Source organism: Nicotiana tomentosiformis, chromosome 10, assembly GCF_000390325.3.
Source record: "Nicotiana tomentosiformis chromosome 10, ASM39032v3, whole genome shotgun sequence".
NCBI classification, from domain to species: Eukaryota; Viridiplantae; Streptophyta; class Magnoliopsida; order Solanales; family Solanaceae; genus Nicotiana; species Nicotiana tomentosiformis.
The window spans coordinates 59,144,785-59,155,477 of NC_090821.1; the positions used below are offsets into that span (position 1 = coordinate 59,144,785).

At 34.5% G+C, this 10,693-nt stretch overlaps 1 protein-coding gene across 3 annotated transcripts; it reads left to right on the forward strand.

Moving 5' to 3' along the window:
- Nucleotides 1–3,254: 3,254 nt before the first annotated feature.
- LOC104106102 (transcription termination factor MTEF1, chloroplastic) lies at nt 3,255–10,476 on the forward strand. Of its 3 annotated transcripts, XR_688495.4 has the most exons (3): nt 3,255–4,318; nt 7,729–7,816; nt 10,184–10,476. XR_688495.4 is itself a non-coding variant. In XM_009614579.4 (2 exons), exon 1 carries the CDS (start codon nt 3,378–3,380, stop codon nt 4,314–4,316), a length of 939 nt encoding a protein of 312 aa, XP_009612874.1. In that variant the 5' UTR covers nt 3,255–3,377; the 3' UTR covers nt 4,317–4,318; nt 10,184–10,476. The 3 variants fall into 3 exon arrangements, 2 of the variants coding, with proteins under 2 accessions (XP_009612874.1, XP_018629653.1); XM_009614579.4 differs by lacking the exon at nt 7,729–7,816; XM_018774137.3 differs by lacking the exons at nt 7,729–7,816; nt 10,184–10,476 and adding an exon at nt 9,702–10,176.
- The last annotated feature ends 217 nt before the right edge of the window (nt 10,477–10,693 follow it).

Here is a 10,693-nt window from a genome sequence, read left to right on the forward strand (position 1 = left end):
GTACTTATGCTACCACTCTGTACTTAATTGTGCAGATCCAGGTATTGGTACCAGTTATCAGTATCGGAGTCGCTCGTTGAGCTGAGTATCGAGAGACGAGGTAGAGCTGCATTCTCGCATGCAGCCTTGGCTTGTGTTTTCTTATGTACTGTTGCCTTTATTTCAAACAGTATCATATTTGGTCATTTCAGACTTATATTTACGTATTAGAGTTCATGACCATGTATTTACCAGTTTCTGGGGGATTTATCATGTATTATCAGTATTTTGTTATATTGAGGACTTAGGCTGTTTCTATAAATTATGTTGTTCTGGTTCTTTGTTGTTATGTCCGGCTTGCCTGGCAAGTGTGTTAGGCGCCATCACGACGGGTTGGAATTTTGGGTCGTGACAAGAAGGTTTTCAAAGAGGGAAAAAATTCTATTGTAAAAAATGCGAGCAGATTCAATCAGCCACTCATAGATCTGACCATAATGCATAGTTTCTTTAAATTTTTTGTTTATCTTACAAATTTAGCATACAAACTCCTTCCATGAATAGGCTACAAGTCAAAGTGATGTATTACACCGATACAATTTCTTTGATGCTGTGGGATCGGAAGGCAACAAAAATTATCAAAAAGTCAACAAATGATTTAAAGGATACTGTATTTGAGGTATAATATAAATTGTTTGTTTAACAATATAAGGGTGAGCACCTAATTTTAATAAGAAAATTAACGTTTTGCTGCATCTCCACTATGTGGTGTATTGAACACTTCCAGTTAATCACTGAAAAAAGTATAGTAAACTCAAAGAAATCTGTTTTAGTATAGAAGTTCTGTATGAAAGCTGGAATACGTAGAGTTTAAAAATTAATCGATGTTTGTTTTTTTATTTTTTAGTTTATTTTTATTTGCTAACGACGTGCTATGTTGTGGTTCATGTATGAGGGGTACATTGTTTAAAGTGGGCTATGGGTGATGGGTGCGGACACATTTTGCAACAAAACTCTTTAGCTTTTATAAGTTTCTCAGATTATATTTTTTTCTTCTGTTGTAGCTTCTTTAACCACTGTAAATATGTCTTTTTCTTAGACTTCTGATGTTGCTGAAGTATCTTCATGCCCAATGGAGATAGAAAATATTGTTAAAAAAAGATATATGTTTAAAGTGGAAGTTAAGAGCTCCAACTTTGATAATCAAGATGAAGTCTTTAAAGTTATTACACTTACTGATGACGGGATATTGTAAACAAATACAATCTTTCTCCACGTGCAAGCAGGAATATTCAAAGTATGTCTCTCTACTGAAAAAATTGTGAACTTTGCTATTTGTGATTGAAGTAAATTTTGATTATGATATACATTTTTTATAGGATCCGGATTTCAATAATAACCCAGTCATTCATAAAGATAACGAAATCACGGTGATTTTACAACTCACCATAACATTTCTTTTATATTTGTTGATTCTTTTAATAAAATGATATGGAGGTGTATAAATTAATAAAGCAATAGGAACTAATGTTCTTTCAACGATTGGGAAGATAATTAAAAATCTTTGATTATATAGTGAAGATTCATCTTCTAATGCCGTTTACTAGAATCATATACCTCGACGAACAATGGGAGAAGAAATGGACTTTACTTATGTTAGAGTATTTTCTGTATACATTTCACCATTTTGACGAGAAGGTACATCTTCTTTCCATTGGATGTACCAATGGAAAGAAGAGGTTCTTATCCATTTTAAACCTTATAATTGAGGTACTTGATCAACTAGTGTATAAGCATACTTTAAGTCCTAATGGATTTGTAAGAAATACTTTTTGGTATATCTTTCATTTTTTTTATCAGGTATGTTGGACCGATTTTTATAAAAGGAAGTGGAAATCCGCTGAAGAAATGATGTGTGCTTTTTCAGGTGTTGTTACTAGCATAAAAATTGAACGTTTCTTGATGCTAGGTTTTTCACTCAAAATAAATGATTCATGAATTTTCAAGTGTTTCTATTCACGGGAAATAAAATTCGAACCAATTGTGATGTGTGAACATATTGACAGGAAGTTGAATTTTTGTGGCTTTCAGGTATGTGGGATCAATGCTAGTAGCCACTTGGGGATTTTAACTCATTTTCTTGTGTAGTCGATAAATCCAATTAATAATTTTGTACGTAGAAAAAGCTTACAAACAATTATAGACTCCAATGTGAAGCTCAATTTTATTCGACATTGTGTTGCGAAGAGAACCAAGTGGTTCGAAATATGTGTGTGATTATAATTGGGTGTTTGGCTGCTTTGGTGCAAGATGGATTGACAAACTGAAGCAAGCAAAAATCTAAGTTCAAGGCATCTTGTGTTCAAGGACAATTATGATACTGATATAGGATACCATTATTCCTTCAAGCATATTTGTAATCAATCTTATATAAGAGGTATATTTTCGTTCAAACTTCAAATAGTTATTTTTCCTCTGAATAGAGCAGACATTCTATTTTTCCCTTCCGTTCTTTGTTACCCCAGAACATGGGAGATTAAGGAGAAGATCAATACAATTGGTGAAACAAAATCTCCTTCTCCTGAGGAGTTAGATTCAATTGTAAAACAAAGTGTTCAAGAACAAAGCAAGAGTGAAGCAAGCAATATTGGGAAAAAAGTTGCAAAAGTTGTTACCGTGGAAACAGGGAAAGTAGCTGAAATATTGAAGCAAAAGGTAGTAGTTGCTGGCTGGGGAGCTGCACAACTATGATACCATACGTGATACGCAACATTTACTGCAAAAGTTAACGGAAATATTGGGTATTTCCAGCAGAAGCGAAATCAGTGATCGAGTATGCTTCGGACGATAGGAAGGGTATTGAATAAGTTGACGCAAAAGCTTTTACTGTCCTTATTTTGTGAAGAAAATAAACTTCAATCACTCCAAAGGGAAATATAAGACTGCTCTTTTCTTGATTATCTATATTGATTTTATTTTGAATTTGAGATAAATTTTATTCTTGACCTTTGCGTGAGTGCATAAATATTGATGGTTCCTATCAATTGGCATATATACAATCCTATGAAATTCATATATTTATTTTTTGATTTAATTCTTTTGAATGCGATCACTAAATTTAGTCTGCAATATAATTTATTTCTATAATATTATTATTTTTTTCTTTGAAACAATGTGTGAATGAGGCGGATACGTATACTAGTAGTAGTACTAGTAAAAAAAAAAAGGATTGGGAAGCGATAGGGATAAGGAGATTGGGCTATAGAAGCAGAAACAAAGATACATAGTACATAACAAAAGGCAAACTCATAAAACTCCGGAAGTATCCTTCAAGATTGAGTTCCAACACAAAGCATGCCAATACAATCCTTTCCTCTTCAACTTCACTTCTACTTCCGGAGATGCTAACATGGCTACAAAACCCTCCCAAAACCCTACTCCCCCTTACCTCCCTCACCCTAAACCCCTCCCCTCCATTCCCTATGTGCTCCATTTCTCCAAAACCCACAAAAACCTCTCTCAAATCCCTTCACATCCCCACCCACCCCACCCCAACTACAACTGACACTGGCCTTAAATTCCGCGAAAAAATACTCTATCTTCAAGCACTCAATATCAACCCCACAAAAGTCCTTGAACAAAACCCTGATCTTCGATCAGCAACACTCGATACAATCAAAACTGTTGAAACTTGTCTTGCTTCTATGGGCATTGAGCGCTCGGCAATTGGTCGAATACTTGATATGCATCCTCAGCTTTTAACATCCGACCCATACATGGATCTTTACCCGATTTTTGATTTCTTATTAAACGACGTCGTTATCCCCTTTAATGACATTCGTAAATCCATTATACGCTGTCCAAGAATCCTAGTTTGCAGCGTTGAGGATCAATTGAAACCCACATTTGAATTCCTGAAGGAATTCGGGTTCGTGGGTCCCAATCGGATCACTTGTCAAACCACTGTGTTGCTTGTTTCCAGTGTCGAGCTTACTTTGAACCCTAAGATTGATTACATGTTGAGTTTAGGGTTTAAACGCGACGACGTGGTGAATATGGTTTTGAGGTCACCTGGGTTGTTGACATTTAGCATTGACAAAAATTTTAGGCCTAAAGTTGAGTACTTTTTGAAGGAAATGAATGGGAATTTAGGGGAATTGAAGAAGTTTCCGCAGTACTTTTCGTTTAGTCTTGAAGGGAAGATTAAGCCTCGGCACAGGCTTTTGGTAGAGCATGGGTTTTCGCTATCCTTATCTGAGATGTTGAAGGTTAGCGATGGGGAATTCAATGCGAGATTGATTGAAATGCAATTGCGGTTATTGGACGATAAGCAATTGTAGCAGTAAGTGAACTCTTTCTATCGATATATGGTCGATTTGTATATGTTGGAGAATCATTAGATTGCTAATACTAAATGTTTAGGTACATGTATTGTGGTTCGATGTGCATTTTGCGTTAAAGTAATGATTTTTATCCTTGATGTGGTATTCTATGTTCATGGTTTCTTTATCAAGAACATCATCTGCTGATGATTTAGCATTTTGAAGTATTTGGCGAGCATATCCATCTGCTACCTGTTTCTCAAATATTGCATTTGTGATCTGTACTTTGTATACTTGCAAGCGAATTTAGTAATAGCCACGACTATGGTAGAGGAATGTGAATTTTCCTTGGTGTGACATGAGGTTTTACTACTACTACAACCAGGCATTGCCCTGTTTAGATATCTGAGGCTCTTGCGACATACTCTACCCGTTTTATTCTATATGATGGTATTTGACTGGTTGGAGTTATAAGTTGTTAATTTGACTTCTATATTATATTGATAATAGTGGAAGAAAACATTAAACCAGTGCTTAGAATTTAATAAAAACATCACATCAAAAGTTCAACATTTTGAATAGTATATGACTTTTAAATTCTTAAAGTTGTGAAAGTTGTATAGAAATAGAATGATTTCAAGCATTCTGGATTGTCATATAAGTCGGAATAAAAAGAGTACTATTTAAGTGTGCTTGCAAGGTTTAGTCCATTCCCGTTGGTGAGTATTTTGATGACTAGATGACACCTAAGTTTACTGTATATGGATGACAGTGATGCATTAAACATAATTATATGATGGCCATTACTTAAAATTCAGTAACAGTGGTGTGCAGGGTCATCTGTGATCAAGGATCCTTCATTCTGTTGAGGTCTATTTGAAAGAATTCCCAATTTTTCCTTAATTGGCCATGCCATCTCAAATGCTGATGGTAAACTTAGTAGCTCGAAAATCAGCCTGTTCCTCGTTGCTGCTTCTTCTATACTCAATGGTCCTGCTTTTATTATTTTTTGAATTTGGTTTTGACTACAGTCGTCCTAAAGCTTGTCGTAACATGGCTTGGTTGCATATTCTTAATCATGGAGGATGAGGTAGGGGGTGCAATTAGACAACTTAATAGGTTTACTATGACGGCCTATTTTGTTTTTGCTTAAGGATTAATCCAATGTTGTCAAAGGTGCGCTTAAGCCCTGAAGCGAGGCTCAATACATGATGAGTGCTTCGCCTCGCTTTGTGGGCGCTTTAGTATCGCATCAAGGCTCTAAGGCTATACTTTTCCTTGCCAATGAGTGTAATCCTGTAAATGCGACATTAACCAATTGATATTTCACTTTATCGTAAAAAAGTTTCAATTTCTTTGTCCATATATTTGTTATTCATGCTTATAATTATTAGTCTTGGACTACATATACATATTTTTACTTTTTCTCCAGTTGCGCCTTTTTTCATTAAAGCCCACGCTTTATTTGCTCTTTGCGCTTAAAGCCCCAATGGACCTTAAAGCTTTTTCGCGCTTTTCACTTTTGATAACACTGTCATTAATCTAAGTGAATTTTCACCCTTTTGAAGGATAGTGATCGCTAGATGTTTTGAGTTATTTATCAAAGATTCAGGTGGATTTTTCTGTTCGTAAAATGATCAAACATGCACCAATTTGTTCATGCACTAGGAGTAGAAGGCTCTTCTCACTTGGCTAAAAGTTAGATGACCATTTGTTTAATTATCCTGAAACCATCTTTGTGTGCTGTGCATCGGAAAGCTAATCTTCAACCTAAAATCAAGTACCCTGTTATTGTGTTTGCATGTCCTCTAGAATATTACATGGTTCCACTGTTGAAAATTTGTTTCCTTTGCCCAATTATGGTAATTTTATCTACTTAGAGTGGAAGAGAATTGGGCTGTCATAACAGCCTCAAAATCTACACATGCTGTCTCTTACCTTCATCGTGTTTCCTTTTAGAGGGCGAATTATTCTTAAGACAGATGTATTCTATAACAATAAACATCTTTTAGAGCCTGTTTAGAAAGCCACCTAGGAATTGGATTTGTGTTTAATTTTGTGTAATTACTCATTTTGACATGTTTATCTGGCCAAGTAATTACTTGGGCAGCATAGAATTGGGTGTAATTGAGGGGGGTGTAATTACACTCTCCAATTCTCAAGAGGAGGTGAGAATCGGTGGTAATTACACCATGTAATTAAATTGTGACTTTTTCAAATTCTTTTTATTTTTATTTTTACAAATATATTATATTTTGTACACTTTCTCTTTCATTTTTTCTTCTTGTTTTCCAACTTTCTGATTCCAGAGGTGTTGTGCTTCCAGGTTTACTTTTGTTTATTATTTTCCTTCATATTTCTTTGATTTTGTTGGATGAAGATATATTTCTTTGTTTTTCTTAGTTGTGATATTAAATGTTTTATGAGTTTTTTGATAAACTAACGCACTTTTGCTTCTTGATTCGTTTCTCCTACCTTTTGGGATGAAGAACTGCATTCCCTAAAGGTCTAACTAAATTTTTCCTTTTCTTCATTAGCTTAATTTCTTCTCGTTATTTCGTTTAGTTGACAAACTTATATAAAGCTTAGTAAAGATATTATTAGTAGATGCCTATTTTTTGCTTAAACAGAAATTTGTCGCATGCAAATTCGCGTAAATGTTGATAGTGTAACAAGTTAAACTTTCCGTCTAATAACATTCATGAAATAATTAGATGAAATGGAGTCTTACATAATCATCTACTCCTTCATTAAATAATTTCTTATATACGCATATATTAGTCATACATTAAAGTATATTTAATTGTACCTCTAAGTAAGAGTTTATTTAGTTTTTGGTAATTAACTTTTATTAAAAATTTAGAAAATATCTAATTACGTAATTACGCTTGTGCACAAACAGGTTTTTGTAATTACTAGGCTGTCTAATTACTATCCTTAGAGTAATTGCGCAACCTAGTAAGTACGCAGTGGCTTACAAAAGGACACTTAGAGTTTTAATTAGTCATGATCTCAGAGTTTACTGGTTGAATGCCTATCTTATACGATTGCACAATGAAAGTGAGCTAGAAACTTCTTATGTGGTCAGGAGCATTTTCTTGCCTTCTCTTTTATCCTGTTGAAACAAATGGCAGTTAGCAATAATACAACAATGCTACAATATATGTTCATATTTTAACTGTTTCTTTCTATAACACCTCGTTATTGCGCAGCTTTCTTCCATCTGCAATTTTTTTCCAACTCCTAATTTTGACCTTGTTTTCTCCCATGCCTATAGTACCAACGCTTTTTGCAGTGGTGTGCTATGTTCTTAGTGTCAGTTAATCCAATCTATGAGTAGAATTCTATACTATGCCTGAGTGTTCTCGAGAACATTTCTCCTTGTTCTACTTATTATATCTAACTTTGAAGTTAAATCTGTGTGCTGTAGAAATCAGCAGGAACTGCAATGTTTTAGATTGTTCGAGGAGTGACGCATTTTGCTGGAATATTCTTGGTAGAAATAGTAGTTTACAGAGGTAAGATATTTTGACCAAGTGTTGTTAAAGGTTTGTAGAAGTGTGCTCAAGCATTGAAGCTAGGTGAAACTCGATTGCATACATCGCCTTGCTTAGTTGGTGCTTTAGTGTAATACGCCTCAACAGCCATGGGCTATGTTGTGAAGAAGGTGACGGTAAATAGCTGGAAAAGTGATATTTTTGTTATTACAAAAGCTTCGTTGATGAATTAAGAATGTGAAATTGGAAATTTAATACAAATAAACACCAAATCTTAAAGAAATGCATATTTGGATCTTAGAAGCTTAAACTGATTTTAACTTGATTGGAGCCACTTTCCTTTTATGTATTTGATATTTCACTTAAATATAGTTATATTTTCTTGCAATATATTTAATTAGTACTTATTATTCATCTGCACTTTCCTGCATTATGAAGTTCAAGCTTTAGTCTGTTTTGCTGTTGGGTGAAGTACACAAATAGCCCTCAAAGTGGATTGTCTTGAATTTTTATCCCTATTTGGCCTCGCTTGCCTCATGGGCAACACTTTTAACTTTTGACCTTGAAGTTCTTCCATGGGCCAAGCGGGGTTAAAAATTAAAGACCACCTCAAAAGGTATCGTATTTCTGCAATATTAGGTTTGCTCTTCAAGTCTTGAACTAACACTGTTACTTTCTTGTCTGGGATATATGGGCCTCCTGCTTTTAAGTAGGATCAACTTTGTAGGCCTATTGGGCTTTAAGGGCCAAGAATATGGGCCTTCTGCTTGGAACAGCAGTACTGTAAGCTAAACAATTGTGTGTCTTAGACTCTGAGTAATAATAACTAGAACGTGTTAACATAACATGGTCTCTTGATTTATGCTTTAAGGGAGTGAGTTCTTCACATAATCAAGATTGTAGAAATACATAGGTTGACTGTTATTATTGGTAAACACTTTCTCGCACGCACAATGTTTACACCAAGCCAAGTACTATAACATAACATTTCTATTCTGCATACTCTTTTTTCACCTAACTCTGGGTAATTAATGCGCATTTTCACCTCATTTATTGCTTAAAGTATATTGGTTTGATGTAAATACTTGGCGTAAGCCAGTTTTTACCTTATTATTTAGAGTAAGGAGTCTTGGATGGTCTTCTTCGGTCTTACTTTATTGGACTTAATAGATCCTTTGGACATGGTATCTAGTTGAAGTTAAAGGAAGTGAAGATAACTCACATGGTATACTCCCTTTTTCCTTAAAAACACTTTTTTAAAAATTTTAAAACAAAATTAATTGGGACTGATGTTTTAGAGTAGAGAAGGCTAATCCAAGATGGATGGAGGGAATTAAGAAGATAAAACATTCCCAGTTGGTCGACCTCCTTTTATATGAATCGTGGCATATCACTATTCTTTGTCAGATGCTTGAAAATTTAGAACTGGATTTTTGAAACCTCAATTATACTTGAGGGTAGTCTAAGTAGAGTTTAAGGCCCTTGCTCAGATATTTGTATAATCAGATCACTAATAAGATAATAAAGATAAATTGTCAAAATAAGTATTAGTAACTAATAACTTGATTAATGTGTTAACTAAATTGTTGTAACAAGTTAAATTACACCGGTAATGTAACTATCTTTTCTCACATTGTACTTGGGATCGTTTGGTATGCGGATTAAATTATTTTGGGATTATAGTCCTGGAATTATAATCTCTGGACTAATTTATCTTATCTGGAAGGTGAGATAAAAAAAATTCAAATTTGATGGGATAAGGTGGAATATTCAGGATTAAGTTTGAGAATTTATACCGTCAACCAAACAAGTATAAATTTAATCCTACACTTTATCCTATAGTATCTGGCATACCAAACTACCCCTTAAAGTTCCTTGTAAGAAATAAGCATTTGTATTATTGTAGAGTTGGGCACACTGAGTGATTCTTGAAAGAGAGATATGGAAAATCCAAGCGCAGATTGGCAGAAGAGAAGACAAGAAAGGTTTCTGTGCATGGCAGAGATGAAGGAAGATGGGAAAATAAGCTTGAAATTATTATTTGTTGTCTGCAATGGCAACAAAGGACAACATTTCTCCCTAGAATCAGTTACTACAGCCATTTGAGTTCACATATTCTGACCTAGTTGATGTAATGCTCACCCAACCAGTCTGACACTGCTTGCATGATTAATTGCTATTGTTTACACTCCTCCTTGATGATTCTTGGAAAACGGTCTTTTTTATTTTGTTTTGGAGTTAGTTCTGAGAGTACTAGAATTTATTTTGGATTCACTTCTTTTGTGTAGAATTTTTTCACTTCTTTCACCCCCCTTTGCAGTCTCTAACCTGTGGTTTATATTCATTCTGAATTGGTTCCGTATTAATGCCTACTTTCTGCGTGAACAGATAATTCAATATGTTTCGAGGACTCCCTCTTTTTGGATGTAGAGACAACCTTTCATGGATTTTGAGCATCAAATTAGAGGCATATTTAGGAGGTTTGAACGGGCGTGTGGCGAGGCATTTTATTTGATACGGGGCAAGAAATGAGCATCAGAGGATTTTTTTTTTTTTTTTTTTTTTTTTGCGCCTATAGTATTAGCATGGTTGTGGTGGAACATGCATACTTATTGTAGAAATGATAGTTCTTAATTATTGAAAGAATAGAAATGACAATAATATAAAGTTATTACTGCTAAGTGTGCTCTCGGGCTTGCCCCAGTACTCACATAATTAAAGAACTCTTCTAAAACACTGGTCCGCATACATACATATATAATCTAAGGTGGCAGATTCATGATTAAAACACAAGATCGCTTATTACAAGTTAACCTATTGATACTCTTGCTAAAATTTGTTTCTTTTCATTCTTGCAGGAGTAATTTTAGTTCCTTAATTTCAAGAAATAGATGTCCA